The sequence below is a fragment of the Acinonyx jubatus genome, chromosome B3, assembly GCF_027475565.1.
Source record: "Acinonyx jubatus isolate Ajub_Pintada_27869175 chromosome B3, VMU_Ajub_asm_v1.0, whole genome shotgun sequence".
Lineage (NCBI taxonomy): Eukaryota > Metazoa > Chordata > Mammalia > Carnivora > Felidae > Acinonyx > Acinonyx jubatus.
This window is the reverse complement of record NC_069386.1, coordinates 102,340,346-102,362,473: the sequence shown is the minus strand read 5'-3', so window position 1 is coordinate 102,362,473 and position 22,128 is coordinate 102,340,346. Positions and strand designations below refer to the sequence as shown.

The 22,128-nt window shown below is 37.0% G+C and overlaps 2 protein-coding genes across 8 annotated transcripts in view; one reads left to right on the top strand and one right to left on the bottom strand.

The window, feature by feature from the left end:
• AP5M1 (adaptor related protein complex 5 subunit mu 1) overlaps positions 1-17,282 on the bottom strand; it is a 31,484-nt gene extending 14,202 nt beyond the window's left edge. For 3 of the 7 annotated variants that reach the window (XM_027065800.2, XM_015081206.3, XM_027065801.2), the window contains exons 1-7: positions 16,915-17,282; positions 12,192-12,837; positions 8,489-8,716; positions 6,322-6,461; positions 5,499-5,584; positions 5,012-5,130; positions 2,047-2,143 (exon numbers count right to left, since the gene is read on the bottom strand). In XM_027065800.2, the coding sequence (XP_026921601.1) occupies positions 2,047-2,143; positions 5,012-5,130; positions 5,499-5,584; positions 6,322-6,461; positions 8,489-8,716; positions 12,192-12,837; positions 16,915-16,988 (1,390 nt within the window). In that variant the 5' untranslated portion in view covers positions 16,989-17,282. Of the gene's footprint in view, positions 1-2,046; positions 2,144-5,011; positions 5,131-5,498; positions 5,585-6,321; positions 6,462-8,488; positions 8,717-12,191; positions 12,872-16,914 lie in introns of all 7 variants that reach the window. The other 4 variants (XR_003422504.2, XR_003422505.2, XM_027065802.2 and 1 more) reach the window with 2 other exon arrangements.
• A 156-nt stretch (positions 17,283-17,438) lies between these two features.
• EXOC5 (exocyst complex component 5) overlaps positions 17,439-22,128 on the top strand; it is a 55,886-nt gene continuing 51,196 nt past the window's right edge. Inside the window, exon 1 of the mRNA XM_027065799.2 lies at positions 17,439-17,681. Within this exon, the coding sequence (XP_026921600.1) occupies positions 17,655-17,681 (27 nt within the window). The 5' untranslated portion in view covers positions 17,439-17,654. The remainder of the gene's footprint in view (positions 17,682-22,128) is intronic.

The following is a 22,128-nucleotide window of genomic DNA, read 5'->3' as shown; positions in this document are numbered from 1 at the left end:
GGCCGGCTCCAAAGCCAGCCTGCTTGGTTTGAGTCCCAGTCCTGCCATCTACTACCTATGTGACCCTAACCCCCACGTTCCATTAGCATCCTCATCTGTAAAATGGAGATAATTCTTACATAGGATGCCGTGAGGATTAATGAGTTAACACACATAGGATACTTAGAACTGTGCCTGGCACAAGGTGAGCAATAACTGTTAGCTATTATTATTTAAATAAACATTATTATCGTCATTAATAGTTTCAGAACTAAGTTATATATTACAAAAATAGATTTTACTGTGAAGATGCACAAAGTGGTAGACATGTTCTGAAACTAACAGAGGAAGGAAATAAAAGACTGGTCATAATTATGCATTTAAAATGATCTTTTATTCAACATAGTAACATTAATTTATATTAAAATATAAATTAATTACATTAAGAAGCAGGTATATTACTGAAATGTCCCATCCTATATTATGTTCCCTGAGAATTACTACAATAATGTTAACATTAATAAGATACTTAAAATATTTTAGACATTACTAAAGAGACAACATAGACAACCTAAAATATTGTCCCACAGACAGTCTAAAATTTTATGTTTGCATTCAGTATCCCATAGATAGAATCCAAAATATTTGTATTTAGACAAAACCACTGGTTTGTCTAACCTGATATATCTCATATTTTGCCCTCATTAAAAAAATGCATTATGAAGACTCTTTCATGTTTATGCATTTCTTTAAAATATAACCAAAAGAATGATGAATGAGAACAGAGAAATCCTAGGGAGATAAAGAATATGACTTATTCTGGTTACATTACATAGAATTTATTATTGCCATTCACAATTGCTTAGACTTCTATAGTTCTAAGTTCTGTAATTCTTTTGAAACTTTCAAGTACAAAGTCCTGTCTTATCCTAGCTATTTTGGGGACAACAATCCTTAGTTTAAGAACTATATATCTGATTTTAATACCTTTATTCTTCTTAATACATGAGGTAAAGAGGTCTGCTTACATTTAACTAACTTAACCTCATTCTAGCTACTTTTCTGTTCTATGCTATTATAAATATTTGATATGAATCAAATAATTCTGATTCATTTATAAATGAATCATCTTTTTGTCTCCCTGTATTTTCAAATACAGTATATATATTTATTTACAACCAACAAACTCACTGAAGGCTGGAAACTTTCTATTGCACTCCCATTTGTAAAATGCAGAGGATGCTAAATACTGCTCATTGACTACAGCATTTGCTAAAAATATTTAAAAATTTAAGTAATAATCATATCTAACACTTATTGAATCCATACTACAGGCTATAAGCATCATGCTAAGTACTCAGTCAATATAATTTTAACAAAATCTCATAACAATCCTGAGGTAAACAGTACTATTATTTCCATTTTATGGATGAGGAAACTAAAGCTTTGAGAAGTTTACTAACTTGCCCAAAGTTACACCGGTAATAAATTGTCTGAACCAGACTCAAACCTTTGTCTGTCCAACACCAAAGCCCCTGGGAACAACTTCTGAATCAAAGAGAATAATCATAGCAAAACAAATCCAACTTTATACTAAAGCTTGCCTCTATGCCAGTCCTTGCTCATCCGGACCACTGTATAAACAAGAGAAGGCAGAGTGCAATGTAAAGTACACACACTGCTGGGGCGCCTGGGTGGCTCAGTCAGTTAAATGTCCGCCTTCCGCTCAGGTCCTGATCTCCTGGTTTGTGAGTTCCAGCCCCGCATCGGGCTCTGTGCTGACAGCTCAGAGCCTGGAGCCTGCTTTGGACTCTGTGTCTCCCTCTCTATCTGCCCCTCCCCTGTTCATGTTCTGTCTCTCTCTCTCTCTCAAAAATAAATAAACATTAAAAAAAATTAAAAAAACAAAACAAAAAAGTACACACACTATTACACAGGATAGGATCAGGTCAAAATTTTTACAAATTGGCATTATTCTCTAATCTATTTCTGTTAGATTTTATCTTAGGTAGTAATTGCATAGCACCATTTTATTCCCTCAAGTTAATCTGAATCTCTACAACTTACGTGTACTTATTTTTGGTTTTCCTGATGCAAAAACTTGAACTGAATGCTGATCCGCATAACAACCAGTGAGTGTATAATCTAAAATCCTAAAATGAAGCTAGAAAAAGAAGAGAAATATACCAAATTGAGATGATTATTTGGTAAAAGTGATGGCTACATTTTTTCCCTTGACACAATTTTAGGAATTTACTTCACACAGTTCTCAAAATAAAAATGTGTGTACACACATGCATGCATAAACATATACACTTTTTCCCCCTTTGCATTAAGACCATTTCTTTGTGAAGTTGTCATTAGGAAGTGCTTAATACACACCAGATGCTTCACTAATATGGACACTAATCTATACTGCAAAGCATCCTTATTTTATAAATGAGGCAATGAGGTTCAGAGATGAGAAAGATTAGCATCCCAGAATGTAAGGAGCAGAGCTGGCATTTGAACTCAGACCCAAATGACAACAAAAGCTGGTGCTTCTTCCCCTAGGGTGTCTGGTGCCCTGTATGTCCTCTCTAGCTCTAAGGCTATCTTGCTGTGATATATTTCAGATCATAATCCTTTTACAGGCAGAAATGTATGTATACACTTTTCTAGCAAAACCCAACAATGCAATTACTAAAACTGAAACAGTTTATCTGGTGTTTGGAGGGAATGAGATGTTCTGCTTAATTTTCCAGAAAACTGAAATTTAATTTTTATAGAATTAAGCTTAGAAATCATCCTATCTGTCACCTATAAAACCTTTCTAGAATGTAATCCATATTTCTGGAGTTAATTGATAATGTGGCATCATCGGTATAAATGCCAATTATTATATTGTAGAAAGGGCTGTTAGCACCTTCTCTGAAGGCATAGTGGTGGGGTGCCTGAGTCACAATGATATTCAGATGAACTATGAAAGGTATCTATGTCTTATGGAGGGAGCACCAGTCTCCTTTTGCTGTGGTTCTCATATTTGCTGCTCAAAGCTCCCAATTTTGTAATATCCTGATATCTTTTCTATGTTTTTTTTTTCTTCTAGCTCCCATCCCTGCAATTTTCTCCCACTTCCTAAGTTTCTCCTTTTGATTTCCAAACTAACTGATCCACATACATAGAATGTAAATTTTCACATCTTCGAAGCAATTTTTTTCCTATTGCATCTCAAACTCTAACAGTAAAGGGCTTTTACTTGTTTGTTATAATTCTGGATGCTGGAAGTTATGCGAAGATTGATTTCCACATAACTAGATATTATAAAAATAAATCTGTTCAGTAAACACAAATATGTATTATGTTTATACATATAACTGAGTAGGGGATGAAAGACTGTAACTGAGTAGGGGATGAAAATAAATTACAAAAGTCAGAATCCCTACGTTTGCAAGACCTACAATGTAGTGACATCCCACATTTTTTTCTGAAAACTATCTGGAAATAGGAATTTTTATAATAATCTCTGAAATAAAGCTTGTGGGCATAGCTGAAGTCAAGATGGAAGAAACAAATATCACTAGTGTACTTCAGACTTCATTACCATTCCCTCTAATTATCTTTATATATAGATTTCAATCTCTATTCTTTGATTTCTTTACCATTCTATTTAGATTTTCCTTACTTTTCTGATCACCCCTTCAATTCTTCTCACTGGTTCTTCTAAATCATTCTCTTATTTTCTCTTTTTCTGATCTTATTCATTTCCACTGCCTCAACTATTTTTTCCGCACAGATAACACCTAAGCCATTGTAAACTGTTGAGCTCTCTCTTAAGACTCAAGCTTCAGGTTTTTAGCTGCCTACTGGACACTTATACTGAAATATGTTGCTATTACCAGCAACATACGTGATATGAAACCCACTCTCTCCCAACTTTCTCCATATTAGTACTTTCTTCTAAATATATTCATCCTTCATCAAATATTTATGTGGTAGAGAATGAACTAGATGTTGGTGATAAAACAATGAATGTATGACACTCACATGGTCTCTGCCCTCTTGGAGTTTCAAGTGTGATTTAAGCCACATTTTTCTTTTTTTAATCTTGGGCTTAAAACCATTTCTTGTTTCTATATTTAATTAGTGACGAATACTTTACCTTTATCACAGCTTGTCCAGCAGTCTCTCTTTCTGTGACCTTCAACATCATTAACTTACTACCTTTCATCAGGAATACTAATATAGCTAAAAAATAGTTCCTCTCTCTCAAGTTTCATTATTTTTTTTCTACCTCCCTTTCACATCCATTCCAGATTGATCTTCTTAAAGTATTGTTTTCTGAAAGACCAACCACTCCCATATTCAAAAAAAGTATAACATTTTCTAACAAAAGAATAAAAGTTAGAATGCAAACCCTCCAAAGCTATAATCTAGACCTAAATCACTTATCCAACCTTATGTGTTACTACTGTTTCTAGCACGGCCCCTAAGCATGCTTTGTTACCATTCATTCCTTTGATTAAGTCATTTATTTACCTATATAAATGTTCATCAATCTTCAAAGCTTCATTTTCATGTTTATCTGGGCCTCAGAGTTTTGCTTAAACTCCATCTCTACTGCAAAACTTTCCTTGACCACTTTGGTCAGAAGTGCTCACTGTTTCCTTCAAATACCAAAAGCAGTTAGCATTGATCAATTATTGACATGTATTGGTGGAAAATCCCAGAGGTCAAGGGCTACATCTTATATTTTTTGTATACAAATGTTGAATGTGATAATTAAGAGCTGGGTAGATAGAACTTGGTTTATTTGATGTGTTAAAGTTATAGTTAAGTGTTTCACCTTAAAATTTGTTACATATGAAGTGAAACAGAAAGTGACTAATACTAAATAGAAATTGCACAAAAAAATCTTAAACAGGACTTAGCGCAGACAAGAAGTTTCTCCAACAAAAAATGGCTAGAAAACGTTAAAAATCAATTAGATGTATTTAAACTTTAAAAAGAAATGAAAGTTTTCTAATGTGGTGAGCCATATAAATGTATTTACCTTTAAATATGCTGTACCTCCAATGCAAATCTCATCAAATGACTGCTTCTCATGACTCTTGGCTCCAAAAGTTACAGTTCCAGAAAGATTAATTTCCATTGATTTGGGGAACTTCTGTCCTAAGAACACAAATGCACCAACTGACTATTTTATTTTATTATTTATTTATTTTTATTTAGAAAATTGGTTTAATGTTTATTTATTTTTGAAGGAGAGAGAGACAGAGTGTGAGCAGGGGAGGGGCTAAGAGCAAGGGAGACACAGAATTTGAAGCAGGCTCCATCCAGGCTCTCAACTGTCAGCACAGAGCTCGATGTGGGGCTCGAACTCACAAACTGAGATCATGACCTGGGCTGAAGTCAGATACTTAACTAATCACTGAGCCACCCAGGTGCCCCTACCAATCAACTATTTTAACTATTTAACAATTTTAACTATTTTATTCTACAACAAATGAATGAGAAAAAGTTAATAAATAGAAGCTTACCAATAATCCAGACCAATGAGCTTTTCTCTCGAAATACTTCAAGCTGGCCAAAACTCACTTTGTATTCCACATGTGTGATTGGACCCCTTTAAAAAAGAAAAGGACATAACTGAAAGAACAAGTGATCATAAATAGAAAAGTTTTAAGAGATCTAAGTCAAATCTTGCTAGTGTTATTTATTATAAGTATAACATACAAAGCAGATCTGTATTCAAGTTTGCAGAATAAAGTAGAACAAATAACGAATATTATACCTCAAAAAACACCAGAAACACAATAAACATTTTTGGTGATGATATGCATTTCATTATTAATTCTAAAAACAACTATAAAATCATATAGCATGTATTAATACAGTTATATAGATTGACATAGCATTAAAACTATGATTTTGGCATCCTATGAAAAGAACTATACTGTAGAACAAATAAAAACAGAACTGATGACAATGTAATCTTATGATATGATTGGCTTAATTCACCAGGTAGCTGATAGTTGGGTTGACTTGTACGTACAGCACAGAGAAATTGCTAGAAATAAAGCCAGGAGTGAAATAATCCCTAAAGAAGCTACACTGCTTTTAAATTTATATTTACTAGCAAGTTTAGAGATTAAACTAGGTTAATCTCTTAAACAATGTCTTAAACAAGTCTCTTAAAGAGATTATTTATATGACTAAGTTTTGATTCAGAATCAGGATTCATTTGAATAAAATAAAATTTTTAGATCTTAAAAATAAGGTAAAAAACAAAGACAATTTATTGTAGGGCAGTGGGAATGTACTAAGAAAGGCAGAAATCATGGCATCACGTTTTATTCCTACCTATTATAAAAAGGTATATGAGCTTCACAGAACTCAAAATTATTTTTCACACTTTCATGAAGTTTTAAATTAACTGTTATTTTTACTTGTATTTCTTCCTCTTTCATTTGATAAAAACCCAAAATCGGTGGAACAGGGACCTGGAAACAAACATAAACAAATTTTTGTATAATTCCTAGGTTAATGGATCTAAAATACCAACGATTGAGAAAAAGGCCTTGCAGTAGTTATTATATACAGATTACTCCAAACTGTTTTGATAATAGATGATGGAGCTATATTTGTTCTAAAGGTAGGAATTTTCCCTATTTCCAGTGATGAGAAAGGTGCCTTACAAGGTATGCAATACATCGTTTTTCCTCTTACTCATCCAGCTTCCCCTCCTCCAGGTTCTCTATGACCTGCAACATAAGACATGCACTAGACATATTGCTCACTGATGCCTCCTCACAGCTCCTGCTGTCCTATGACAGCAGGACTTACCCACCCTTTGGCTCAGCAGTAGCTTACTCAGTTGATTACCAATAACCAATTGGAGGAGAAACTATCTGTAGGCTGGATGAGACAATCATTCTTCTAGTATATTTAAAGTAATAAGTAGACTCTATTTATGTAGTATAACTTAGAGCTATAGGTCATGTGGAAGCAGAGAAATCAAGTTGGAAGAGGAAACTGAGAAGCAGAGATGAGACAGATAGTGTAGACCTTGGTACAGAGTGACTTTAATTTTCATTTTCTGGTTCTATTCCTAGTACAGGCTAGGTATGCTTTTTATTCTTGAATGACAAGATTGCTTCTTGCATTATCAAAATAAATTCCTTTTATGTAAGCTAGCTTGAGTAGGGTTTTTTTTTTTTTTTGGTTGCCTCTACTTTCTTTTTTTAAATTTATTTTATTTTTTATTTTTTTTAATTTATATCCAAATTAGTTAGCATATAGTGCAACAATGATTTCAGGAGTAGATTCCTTAGTGCCCCTTACCCGTTTAGCCCATCCCCCCTCCTACACCTCCTCCAGTAGCCCTCAGTTTGTTCCCCATATTTATGAGTCTCTTCTGTTTTGTCCCCCTCCCTGTTTTTATATTGTTTCCCTTCCCTTATGTTCATCTGTTTTGTCTCATAAAGTCCTCATATGAGTGAAATCATATGATTTTTGTCTTTCTCTGACTAATTTCACTTAGCGTAATACCCTCCAGTTCCATCCATGTAGTTGCAAATGGCAAGATTTCATTCTTTCTGATTGCCGAGTAATACTCCATTGTCTATATATACCATATCTTCTTTATCCATTCATCCATCGATGGACATTTGGGCTCTTTCCATACTTTGGCTATTATTGATAGTGCTGCTATAAACATTGGGGTGCATGTGTCCCTTCGAAACAGCACACCTGTTTCCTGTGGATAAATGCCTAGTAGTGCAATTGCTTGTTGTAGGTAGGGTAGTTGTAGGGTAGTTCTATTTTTAGTTTTTTGAGGAACCTCCATACTGTTTTCCAGAGTGGCTGCACCAGCTTGCATTCCCAGACTAGGTTTTTTTAATCTACTGATTCACAATTAGGACAAGAGACAAATGGTATAGTAAAAAGAAGGTTAGGTTTTAGAGTGTGGAAAGTGTGGGTTCAAATCTAAGCTCTGTTATTTACCAGTTATATGACCCTGGGCATGTCATTTAACTTCTCTGAGACTCTCTTCATCTGTAAAATGGGGCTAGTAATACCTACGTTAAAGGTTTTAAAAGTACTGGAGAAAACACATGTAACATGCCTAGGACAGTGTCTGACACAGCAGTTATTCAATAAGCAACCTTTAAAAATAGTATTATGTATTTGTAACGACAGTTGCCTGAGATTACAGGTATTTTATGTTCATGATTCAAACCATGACTACATCATAGTAGGATCTATCTTATGTTCATGGAATCCTTATTAGGAAGCATTAAAAAAAAAAAATAACTCCCATGACTTTGAAAACAATTCAGTGCTGTAAGACACCAGAGAAAAGAGGCATCCTATTCAAAGAACTGAATCTTCATCTTCATTCATCAATTATTATCTGGTAAATAAATAATCAAAAGTTCTCACGTGGGCCAAAAGTATGAATAATTTGTTTACAATGATTCATAAACATGAAGATTGGCAAAGTCTCAACTTTGCCAAGATTGCTTACCTGGGAAGTATAGTAGCATAAGTTAAATGACTCTAAGGGAGGTGTGAGTGGAAATTTGTAAGGTCCGCTAAATGCAGAATCATCCATTGCATCAATGCTACTAGAAGTCAGAATGGCAGAGTCAAGAGAAGTCACACAAGGATGAACTAGAATATCCTGAAGTGGAGACCCATTGGTGGGGAGACTCAAGCTGATGGTAACATTTGGCATGATTCCTTCTAAGTCACACTGCAATGAAAACAGAAACAGATATTACCAAGATCTTAGAAGCATACGTCTTCTGGGTGAGGCTTTTCTGAGTTTATCTAAGTCATTTCTCACAGCTTAACTCACTTTTCAAGGTATTGCTCTTGCTTTCTGTGTTCTGGTTAGTCGTTCTATCATACTCAGATTCCAAGCCAGAGACTAGGAGAGACTTCCTAAGGGCCTGTAAACCCTTAAAAAGCTATTTTAAGTCCCTAGATTTGCTTTCCTCTAATCAATCCACCCTCCAGAGCTATCTTAACAAAACAGAACTTTAAATATATTGTATCCATGCTCAAGGTGTTTCAATAGTTCCCCCTCAGTTTTGCATTACTTTTAAGTCTTTCATTGTTTGGCTCCCAATCTACCTCTTTAATCATTTTCTACCCTGAAGCTGGGAAGCCAGTGTTTTGGGAAGGTTATGGAAGCCAGATATGACAGCTTCACAGACCTCTCCCTGAGCTCCTGCTTTAAGGCTGTGCTGGCCAGATGTAGCACTTTGCAGTCCTTTCCATGAATTTCTTCAAGGCCGTTAACATGGTGGCATCTCCTGCAAATTTTAACTTCTCCAGACCACAGTCATCAGTGACTATTTCTGGAAGGCTGCAGCCAGAAGATCAGAAACTTTTATTCTCTCAACTCCTCTTCCATCTGGTATGAGCTTCACAGAATTCAAAATCATTTTTCACACTTTCATGATGTTTTAAATTAACTATTATTTTCAGTAAGCCCTAAATCCTATATTAAATACCTTTACTCCCCTAAAACTTGTAATTTTTTTTTTTTTTTTTTTTTTTTTGAGAGAGAGAGAGCGTGTGAGTACATGTGAGGGAGTGCAAGCAGGGGAGGTACAGAAGGAGAGGGAGAGAATCTTAACCAAGCTCCACGCTCAACGTGGAGCATGATGTAGGGCTTGATCTCAGGACTGTGAGATCACGACCTACGCTGAAATCAAGAGTTGGATGCTTAATTGAATGAGCCACCTAATTACCCCTAATGGCTCTTTTTCTGACCCAACCAGAATGATACACCTTACCTATATGTTCATGGTAATCAGGTTCTTCCTTTCTATCTCAACTCTAACTTGACATTTCCCTCTATTAAAGCCCCCAATTAAAACTAGCCAATTGGGCCATAAAGGCTTATTGATATGTTTTGTTTGGCTAGATATGAACAAGTATTTTAAGAGTCAGTAGAACCCAGCAGGTATAATGCTCAGCTTCAAATGCAAGCAGCTAGTTCTACTATCATATACATAGTCTGCATCATGCAATAACTGCCCACCCCCATAGGTATTTGTGTCCTGTTTGTTTCCCTCTTGAAGCTTTAAGTTCTTTGAAAGCAAAAATTGTTATATCTTTCTTTGTATTTCTAGTGCCTAGCACATTGCTATGTATAAGAGACACTCAAAAAATGCTTACTGATTAGGTATCCTTTTCTAGTTGTGGACCCCACCTTTGTTTTCCATTCTAATATGACATGCTTCACTTTTTTATGCTTTTATCTACTGCTTGACATTATGTGTGAATTCAAGAATACATCTGCTATACAATGTAAGCACTTAGAGAGCAGGCAGGCATTATGAACAGTACCACATATAATTAGTACCTCATAAAGGTCTTTTGGTAACAGTTACAATAATGTCTATCACATTTGGGAAAAAAAAGCCTAATAATCTTACCACAAAACTTAAATATTTTAGTGTTTTGACTTTTAAACCATCTGCTACTTCACTCTCTATATGTGAACTAGCAGGAACCAAAAAAAAAAAAGGTTTTTTTGATATTTATGGAGATAATAAAATGAGCAAATATTAATAGCAAATACTATTACAATGTTTAAATATTCAGTTTGTGCTTATTAAATTAGTCTAATATCCTAACAATCTAATATTCTTTTTTTTTTTTTATTTTTTTAAATGTTTATTTTTGAGAGAGAGAGACAGAGCACAAGCAGAGGAGGGGCAGAGAGAGATGGAGACAGAATCTGAAGCAGACTCCAGGCTCTGAGCTGTCAGCACAGAGTCCGTTGCAGGGCTTGAACTCACAGGTAGTGAGATCATGACCTGAGTTGAAGTCCGATGCTTAACTGACTGAGCCACCCAGGCACCCCCTAACAGTCTAATATTCTTAAAGGGATCGGAAAATTGCAACCACTATGAAAACCACCAATGGATTATCTGCCACCTAGTCATTTAAAATATCAGATCATCAGTCTTTTACTATTAAATGAGGAAATTCTAGATGAAACCTGAATACTATCTTTTAAATAAACCTGGCATATATAAATTTGAACTTTTAACCAGGAATTATAAAACACAGAAGGGACCTAGAACTTACCTGATTTTTTTTTTTTTTTTTTTTTTTTTTGAGACAGCGCACAAGCAAGCACAAGCAGCGGAGGGGCAGAGGGAGAGGGAGAGAGAGAACCTTAACCAGACTCCACGCCCAGTGGTACCCAATATGGGGCTTGATATCATAACTGTGAGATCATGACCTGAGCCAGAATCAACAGTTGAGACACTTAACTGGACTGAGCCACCCAGGGATCCCAAAGTGATAATAGTATTATTTCTATTGTCATTTCCTATTTTCTAACCTTAAACCAGAGAACCCTACATTAACCTACCAACTTGTTTAAATAATACAAGAGCCCTTCAAAATGGTTTTAGATATTAAGTCAGAGATTTGTCAATTTCATCCTTTTTAGAGAAAATGATAAATAGGTATGATGGTTTTAAAATATTTTCACAAATTCTTTGACATTACTCTTCAAAAGATGGAGCTTAATTCTAGTTGCCTTGAATGTGGACTGGACTTAGTGACCTTTTCCTAATGAACAAAGTGGTGGAAGTAATGTCATCTGACCTCAGCTTAGGTAATAAAAAGGATAGCTTCAACCTGCACCTTCTTTCTCTTTCTCTGTCTCCCTCATCTGATCTCTCATTTGATCTATAGGAAGCTAGTTACCAAGTTGTGAGGAGATTTTTAAATAGCCTACTGAGAAGTCCACATGGAAAGGAACAGAACCCTCCCACCAACAATTTGCTAGCCATGTGAGTTAGCCACCTTGCAAGTAGATTTTCCAGCCCCAATCAAACCTTCAGGTGACTATAGCTCTAGCTGCAATCTTGACTGTGATCTCATGATGGACTTCATGCTAGAAGTTCCCATCTAAGCTGTTCCTGAAGTCTTAACCCATAGAACACTATGAGGATAATAAATGTTTATTTGGGGGATAATGAGGCAAATCAATATGCAGCAATATATAACTAATACAATTCATAAGGAATGCAAAAAGGTAATGTTACAAAATTTCACACAAATCTAACATTTAATGACTGCTGTTTATGAGAAAAATCAAGAATGTCATATAACAATGTAAAATAAAGTCAGAAAATTTTACTTTTCTCCGTACGTGTTAAATGGTAAGATAAAACAAGTATGAGAGGAAATCTTACCTTGCAAGTGACAGTTCCAACGACCTGCCATGTATCTGCTATATCCTGTTTATCGTATTGCATGGATTTTACCTTTTCGGTGATAGAAATAGAAACTTGTGGTTTTCCTTTGTATGTTCCAACTTTCCAGGCTGGCTGTTTTTGTGAATGAGTCACAGAAGCAAAATTAATACTATCCAATGAATTCTGTAAATTGGCATCCAACAAAGTTCCAAATGGACAAGCTTGTAGAAGCAAATCAGGTAATTGGTTCAATTTTGTATTTAGCTCAGTGTCATTTTTTTGACTCAAGGAAAGAAAATCCTGTACTCCAAAAAGAAGTTCAAAGCCTTGTGAAATTCCACTAATGCTAATTAACGGTGGATGAGGGGATAAAGTTTGTTCAACTAGTGGAACACAAGCATATATCATGTTATTCTTCAGAAAAGCCACAACTGGCCAGAGTTCTCCACCTCCTATGAGGAGCCCATAGACGGATGTTTTATTGATGTGTGAACAGCTATCACGACTCTCTATGAAGTCCTCATCATCATCCAATAATCTAAGTTCAAAGAGTAGTGCTTTAAGAAAGGGACCATCTTCAGGAATAGGCACATAACTTGCTCCATTGAAGACTTTGGCTCGTTTTTCAACAGTTGGATACCGTCTTTATTGTGGAAACAAAAATATTATGAATGGTTCTTCCAAGGAAAATAAAAATAGAAAAAAAACCCTAAAACACAAGGCTAACCGTAATAACAAAACACACGATAACAAATACATACACATATCCACAAAAACCATAACCAAAAAAATATATTCCATGTTAAATTTCTACTGTAACAACTTTTGTGTAACAGTTATGTAACTGTTCGCATATTATCTCAAATTATAAAGTCATTTATTACTGAACATAGTTCAATTTAATTTTTTCAATAGGCATAGCACACAGTTCTAATTCAAAATTCTAGTCTCTTGGCCACTCAGATTCCTACTTGGTCAGCCAGGTACGCATACTTGGATGCATTTTAGGCATCTATAAGGACTTTTTTTCTGATTCCATCTTAGCAGGTTCAATTTAACCCTCCACAACTTTGGATTCACTAGTTGAGATGATACAAATGTAAAAGGAATGTTCTATTCTACTCAACTAATAGTGAATAGCAAAATACCCTGAGTCTTCTTGCCAACTCCTTAAAACATAAGAACATTTTAGTAATAAAACTGCTTATCTCTATGGCCCTGAAAGATATTATGAGATAATAAAAATAATAAAAACTGAATAATCTTTTATGGTTTGTATGTCCTAGACTTAATAGTAAGTTACTAATTTATCCTTTTGGCAGGAAAAAGACTAGAAGATGCTTTTGTTCATTTGCAGAATGATATGTTACAGTTTAAAAGAAAATGTACTTTTCCTACTCTTTTTCCCTCCACTCTAATGTCCAGAATAAAGTCATTTATTGGCTATTAACTTCTGTGTAAATCACCCACTTTCCTAAATCTATTTTCTTATTTGTAAAATAAAGGGGCAGCTAAAGAATATATAAGCAATTCTCACCAAGGATCAAGAACAAACTTAGCCAAAATATTTTTTTTGCATGAATACCACTAATAAGTTATTGATGTTTACTAATAATTTTTAAGAAGAAAAATAAGAATGTATTCAAACTTATTTATATATTAATGAACCTCACTCACTTATATTCTGATGCACTTTTTTGATTGAGAAAGGAAAAGAATTAGCTCTCCAGTAATGGCTTAGAAAGAATGCCCTTTCTTTCTCTGAGTCTCTGGATGAGAAAGGTTGAGAATTTTGAACTAAACTCTAGCCCAGTGTCTTATCCTCTGGTTATCTAGAGGATAATTAAAGTCCTTCTTAAGTGTAAGAATCTCAATATTGAATGTACAGATAAGAAGTTAATCTGGGAGTGTATATAATGCCTTGATATGTGCTCAATAAATATTTTTGTTGGATAACTCAACCTATCATTTCAGATTTATTCTATACCTTTTCTAAAATAGGACTCAGACCTTGGCCCTATAATCATAGAGTACAATAACAACCTAAGCCATACTTAAGCTGATGCCATTACTGTGTATCTGGACAGTAAACTTCTAAATCAGAATTTAGACCAAGTTTTGTTTTGGGAAAAAGTAACCACATACAGGAAAGGTCATCTGCTTTTAAAAATCTTAAATGATAGCCATTATCCTTTGGCATATATATGGGTAATATGCCAGAGCATTTATGTTTACATCAGTTCCAAGGAATCAGAAAACTGAAAATAATAAAACTTACTGCCTCCACAGAGATGTTGAAAAGCCCACCCAAACATATCTGAATTTTTCTTCTGAAATTCCTAAGTACAATGAGAAAAATCTTCTGAAAACAACCATGACTTCTTTAAGGAATTTATTTTTATAAGCATTAAAAAAAAAATCTCATCTCTGTGAGATATTAAGATAAGCTACAAAGCCACAGATATAAATACAGTATGGTACTGGTGCAAGAATAGGCAAATAAAGTAATAGAACTGAAACAAACCAATATTTATATGGGAGACATATCAACTATCAATAATCCCAGAAATCAATGAAAAATATATATATTGAAAAAATATACTAAACATATGCAGGAAAACTGGCCCACACAATAGAGAAAAATATAAGGGGATTCCTCTATTAACACCACACCTGAAGATGGATTAAAGATCTAAACATGACAAGCAAAATGATAAAGTTAAGAGAATATAATTTAAGAATATAGCTTGTGAAATAAGGGTAGAGAAAAACTTCTACAAAATCCCCAAAGTACTACTGTGATAGTAATAAAATTAGTGGTTTCTATTTAACCAAGGGATAAAGTTGAAAACGACAAAATGAGAGAAAATATCTATCATAGCTAGAAATGACATAGGCCTAATGTCAAGAATACACAATGAACTCGTGCAAATTAACAGGAAAACAAACAGCAACTCTCAAAGATAAAATGGACAAAGGATATGTACAAGCAATCCACAGAAGAGGAAATCCAAAGGGCTAACAATCATTGCTACACAGTGAAATGCAAATGAAAATAAGATATCCTTTACACCAATATTGGCAAAAACTGGAATAAATGTTGGGATGGAATGGAGATATAGGAACCTTTGCTCACTGCTGATGAGAAGAGTGTTGACTGTTAAAGTATTCCGAGGAGCTAATTATTTGGCAATCTTTAGTCAAAATCTGCAAAGATATGTCTATGGACCTTTTGAGGCTATCTACTGCATCATTATTCTGGATGGCTGAGTTGGAAGCAACCCAGGGTATCATCATTAAGGGAAGGGATACAGGTAAAATATGGAAGATGTAGACCACAGGGTACAACAGAGCAATGGGCTAAATCTGCACTGTCCAAAACAGGAGCCACTAGCCACGTGTGACTATTTCAACTTAAATTAAAATTAAACGAGATTGAGTTCCTCAGTTACAATAGCCACATTTCAAAAGCACAATAGCTACATGTGGCTAGTGGCTACAATATTAAACAGCACAGATTTAGAACACTTCCCATGTCCATTACTGCAGAAAATTCTATTGGGCAGAGCTGCTCTGCATGAACATAAAGTAACATGGACGTTTCTTTAAAATAGTGCTGAGAAGTCTGGCAAATGTAGAGAAAGGAAATGAAGTCTATAGCACACTTAATTGTGCAATTTGAAAAATGCATAGACAAACACAGAAATAAAAGGGTAGCAACAAACATATGAGAGTTACCTGTGAGGAGGAGGAGAGTGGCAGAAATAAGGATACTCAAGGTAATATGTAAGTTCTTGGATAAACCAGTGAGGCTGATTAACCGTACCAATGAATACTATTAAACTCCCTGCTTGAGGTACAGCAACAACAAAGTAAGCCAGGTATATTAGGGGGAAATGGTAAACTACAACTCTGATGCCCTCAGGAACAAAACAAATGTTTAGGTTGCCAGGAGGGAATTTTTCATATCCACGTTGCCAACCACTTTCATTTAAAATCACCCGCATCTTTATCTGCAATTCAGGGCTATGCTACCTCCCTACAGAGCTTTCCCCAGGGAAGAGTAACAATGTTGGCAAGAAAGAAACGTCCATAGCCACTGAGAATAAAAGGTCATAGGTCACAGAATTGCCACCTATATCTTACAATGAGTTATTGTATAATTCTCATCACAGAGCTCTTTTGATAAAATGTGGCAAATGCTAAAAGTGGGGCCAGATCAGCTCACACCATCTAAGAAAAAGTGAATACGGTTCATTTTTTTGTACTTTCTCAATTTTCTTCAGCAATCCATCTGAAAATTTCTAAAAATTTCTAAAATAACAGTCTTTTAATGATCAGCAAAGATTTTCCGGAAGAATGAGTTAAAATGTCCTTGAATGATCTTTATCAACCAAAGAAAAATGTGAAACCTGTTTAGTGCTCAGTAAGCTTCCTTTCTTTCCTTTGGTCATCTCCATCTCAATCCTAAGCAGGTGGAATTATTTTAAGAGAAAGTAATAACAATATTGTAGAACACATAATGCTTAATGTGTGCCAAGCATCAACTCATTTAATTCTCACAACACTATTAAGTAGTAGTATTAAGATCTTCATTTAACAGATGAAACGGAAGTTAAGTAAATTGCCCAAGGTGGCGGACCAAAGACACATCCCCAAACTACAATACATCATCCATTCCTCCGATCCAACACCTCTGAGAATTCAGACCTGCATTTACCTGGAGAATCTGACGGTGCTACAAAATGGAGTTCCCGGCTCGCGGCTTATGAGCCACACTGCCCGCTGGGCCATTAAGCCACTAAAGCATCAGCTGATCCCTAAGGTCTCTACGGAAAAAGGACTGGCTTTCTCAGATGGACTTCTACCAGAAGACCCGGGGCTCACTCAACCCGAGCCACCTTCTGCCTCACCACAAACAGGTCGGGCTCTGCAGAGACGCTGGCTCCTTCTGGTGAAGTGACTAAAACCTCTGAGTCCGTCCTGTCAACACACGCCACGAAAGTTCTGTGACTCCTCACCTAGAATCTCGAGAAACATTCCTCCCCACCAACCCACTGCTTTCTTCCTCTACGGTCCACTTCCGGGACGGTGGCCCGCAAGGGTCACAGTTCCTCACTCGCCCAGGCGACGAGCCTCTCTGCGGTTCGCCGGCTGCCGGCTTCCCTCGCCGGCCCCTCCCGACAGCCAACCGGGCGCGCGCAGCTCCACTTCCGGCGTATGAGGCGGTGACAATGGGAGCGGCGCGGGCGGCGCCGGGAGGCAGCTGACAGGCGTCTGCGCCTTCGCTTCATGGCCGCCCTCCCGCCCCGCCTGGGCTCTGTGGGGAGTGGGGGAGCCCGCGGCGGCCGGGAGCCAGAGCTGGCGAGCCGAGCAGGGGGCAGTGCGCGGCGCCGCTGAGGCGCAGCATGTGAAGAGGAGACGGCTTCCAGTGCGAGGCGAGCCTCTCAGCCGGCCGGGATGGCTACGACGGCCGAGCTCTTCGAGGTGAGTCCCGGCGGCTCCCCCGGGAGTGGCAGGGCCGGAGTGCGGGCCGCGAGGTGGGCGGGCGGGCGGAGGCGCGGGCGCGGCCCTGGGAGGAAAGGTGGGAAAGGCGAGGGGTGGGGTGGCGGCTCTGGGGGCCGCGCGGGCGGAGCGTGCAATGGGGGAGGGGTGGCTTGGGGACCTGGGTGGGGAGGTGGGCAGGGAAGGGAGCCCGGAATCGGAAAGGAGGAGGGTTGGTTTTGTCCGCGGGGCTGGAGGGGAGCGTCGGAGGTTTGGGCGTTGGAAGATGTACTGGGGATGAGAAGTGGGAAAGGCTGGCTCAGGGCGCGGAGAGAGCAGCCGGGAGCCCCGGGTTGGGCGAGTCTCCCGTCTTGTCGCTTGGATCCTCAGATAATATTCTAAGGGGGCCACCTGAGACTGGGCCGACTGGGGGCTTCTCGCTGTTGAGTCATTAAAATTATTCCATTCGTGAACGTTACGAGTGGCACTCAGGTGCCTGCCAGTTTCCCCTTACCTTACGTTCGAAGAGGCTGAAATGCTTTTTAGGACAATAAAGGCCCACTTAGCCCTTCAGACTGAAGGGGGGCGGGGGGAGCGAAACTAAACATCAATGTTCGGGTCTCAAGGAATTTAAATGTGTTATAAAACCACCTAACTGCTAGCTAGAGAATCCTTAGTGCCTGAGACAATGAGCATTCTATTGTGTTTCTTTCCTTGAGCGTTTTCACGCTCTAAAACTTAAAATTTAATTTAGTGAAATCCAATGTAAGAAGCTGTGGTGTTTGAGATGAACAGAATAGGAAATTCTAACTGGATCGCCAAACAATGAAACGTTATAAAGGCTCTCCTTTTGTGAAAGAAGTGAAAACAGATGTAACGAAAAAGGAAGGAAAGGCCCTTTTTGTGTGTGCTCATCTTTCACAGCAAAAGTATAATAATTGAGACGACTGTAGTTGACAATAGAGAATTTCTCCGCAAGTGAAGATTGGATTTTCTGCTTCAGAGTCAGCAGTTTGGGCTTGAAATTTGGCCACAGTTTTTGCAACAATTGGGAACTTTTCATATGTTACTGTTACTATATTTTGGATTTCTTTCAGCTCCTGGATAGATCATGCTTATGTTGAGAGGAATAACATATATTATTGTTATAATAGCTAATAAATAGTAATTTGTGAGTGAAGAGAGAGAATTACAAGAGAGAATTTGGAAATATTAATTGTATGTTCTCAGATATAAGTGTTGGGAGGTAGATTATATTAACTTCTCAAATTTCATAATTGTGCCATCTGTTTATTGGTTGATTCAGGAGCAGGAAGACACTCCTTTGCTAAAAGCTTTTATTGTATGTTCCTGGGCAAGATACTAAATAGTTCTGTAGTTTCTTGTTTTATTTTTCACGTCTCATAAAGGTAGAAAACTGTTCATGAAGTTGAGATCTTTAATATACTTCATGAAATACTGTTAACAGAAAACTGTTATTCTGTTACATGATTCATAAGGCATTAACCTGTGACTTAATCCTGCTTGACGTTTCCAGTTGTGTTTTGGACCATCTTATATCCATTTTTCTTTAAATGTTTGACCACATGAGTCCCCTAACTTTAAAATATATTTGATTTCTGCCCTCCTTCCCCTCCTGGGTTAGAGGGGAGGAGGTAGAGAAATACATATATATATTTGGGGGGGGGTAGTAAATATTTATATTTGCTTTCTAGGGTCATGCCATTTAGTAGAGTAGTTAAACCAAATTAGGATTTAATTTAACTGAGTGACTCCTTATGTATAGCTGGTAACATTCACTTAACTGATCAGTGATGGCAGACTAGTCCTGTGGCCACAGGGTTAATAGGACAGCCTTACACATGCATAGATCTTAATTCATGTGACTTTCTCTTCTTGCTTCATCAAAATTAAAAGCATATTGTGTTAAAAGTTACAATTAAATGTTAATAGTTATGATTAAGAAATGTATTTATCTTTTCAGCCCTGCAGTGGACTCCACTCTTGAGTAAGCTTTCATCCCTAAGTGAAAAGTTGGTCTCTCTGCTTTTGAGTGAGGAGGAAGACAAAAAACAAACCCCAGTCATCGCTGCCGTTTCCTGTTGCTACTACCATAGGATCTAGATTGTAGGACATGTTAGGGAGGGTCTTTTTCTCTTCCCGTTTTTTAGACATAGCTAGAGAACTGTAGGAAACAGGTCAGGATGTAGTCAGGATATTTTGTTTTTATGCATCCTGGTTTCTGCTTTTATTTTTCCACATTGGAGATGAGGTTAAATCAATACAAAATTATGCTTTCAATCCATGAAATTTCATAAAGTGTTAACTCTTCTTCTTTTAAAGTCTTATTGTTGATCCTATGAGACTTCCTCTTATGATGTAAACACCCTCATACAACAAAATAAAACTCCAGGATATGATTTAGTAATAGATGTTTCAGTTATTTTAATAACATGTGTCCTGGAAATTGACCAGAATATCTTCATAGTTTCAACCCTTTTTGACAGACTTGCTGAAAAGTTCTATCTCCATGTTTACCTCAGGATGGGCATTGTAAATAGGAATTCCTGTGTGGTTTGGGTTAATTATGTCCTCTGCATGTAAAAAGTGGCTGAGGTAGTAAATTCTTCTTCTGTTGTCACAGATATTCCTCTCTTCTCTTACTGCATTACCAAGGACATTGTACTCTTACTGTTTTTCTCTGCTGTCATTCTTGGAGTCTTCTTTTTGGGCAGGCTACCTTTATGGAGGAGTTCTTTGTTAACCAGGGTCCATTACCCATTCATTCAACAAATGTTTGTTGAGTTCCTATTAAGTTCAAGAGAAGATGCCAAGATTAATGAGACTGCATGTCTCAAAAGGAATGCCATAGAAATATTAATCCTATGAGATGTGCTGCAAAATAACCCAAATGGTTTAGAGGCCAAATAAGTTTTGGAAATGGGCATACTTTGTTTCATTAGAGGTTTACAACATACCTCCATATATTAAAGATTGTTATATTTTCTACTGCTTGTTAATTTTGTGAATTCCATGGAGCATACTTTGGGAAATGTTTAATGACATATAGAACTTGCCCTTATTATTAAATATGAGGAGAGAATATAGATGCATAACTATGTACACTTGAAACAAAGTTGTAAATGGTGTCAAAGATAAAGTGCTGTAGGAGTTGAGAAGATGGAAAGATAACCTCTAGAAGTGGGAAAGGATTAAGAGGTGGCATCTGAATGATGTATAAAGGATCTGTTAGATTTGAGTTTGTGCAACTGCATGGAGGGACTTTCTAATAAAGTAGACAATAAAAGCCAACACACAAAGGGAGGCAAGTGTAGATCCTTGAGGCAAGGGGAAGAGTTCCACTTTGGCTGGAGTATAGCATGCATGAAGAAGAGGAGTGGCATGTAAGGTAATTTGGGGTTTAATTGTGGAGGTCCTAAATGCCAGGATTAAGAATTTGACTTTTTTCTTTCCTGTGAATGTAGGTATCTTGATAATTGTGTTTGAAGTCAAGTAATTTAACTGTGGTAACAATGTTTGTTTCGACCTCCAGATTAGAATTTAAATAGCCAAGAACACATTTTTTGCACACAAACACATTTATGTTTCTTGGATTTTGAAACTAAGTTACAAAAGTTATTTAAATGTAGTAAAAAATCTCTCTTGTTCAATTAACTAGCTAAATATAAGTCAACATGAGATATGCAAGTAAGCACCACTCCTTTACCTTCTCGCTGCTGAAATGCTTCTTGTTTTAGCCATATTAGCTGTTAGATAAGTGTTTGTGGAACCTGGCTACCGATTAATTAATTATCGTGTATCTTATGAAATGTGTTTATTCCCCAAACAATTATTGAGTACTAGGACAGAAGTCATTTCAAGTACTGGAGTTAAAAGACGGTTTGAGTTAAAAACCTACTTGGGGGAATGAAAGGAAAAGAACTCTGTTCTCTCAACACTCTATCACTAGTCTCAATTATTCATTTCTGACCCCAGATGTGTACAGCTTTTACCCACAACAGTGCAGTTTTCCAGCAGACAGTGACTGGGTGTTCTACAGTTCAGTTCAATTCTGACACTGTCTACTTGGAGTTAGCATCAGATCTCACAAGTTAAGGGCTCAGTACCACAGGAATGCCACCACTTCAGATACCAGTGGCAGTCCAGGTTGTTACCTGTGCTTCTAACAAACTAGCTGTAAATTAGAGGTTCTCATGACCACCTCCTCAGATTCGATAATTTGCTAGAACAGCTCACAGAACTCAGGAAAACAGTTTACAAACTAGATTATGAGTTTATTACCAAGGGATGTGACTTGGGAACAACCAGATGGAAGAGATGTATGTGGCAAGGTATAGAGGAAAGAGCATAGCACTTTCATTCCCTCCCTGGGTGCACCACCCTCCCAGCACTTTGATGTATTCAGCAACCTGGAAGTTCTCTGAACCCC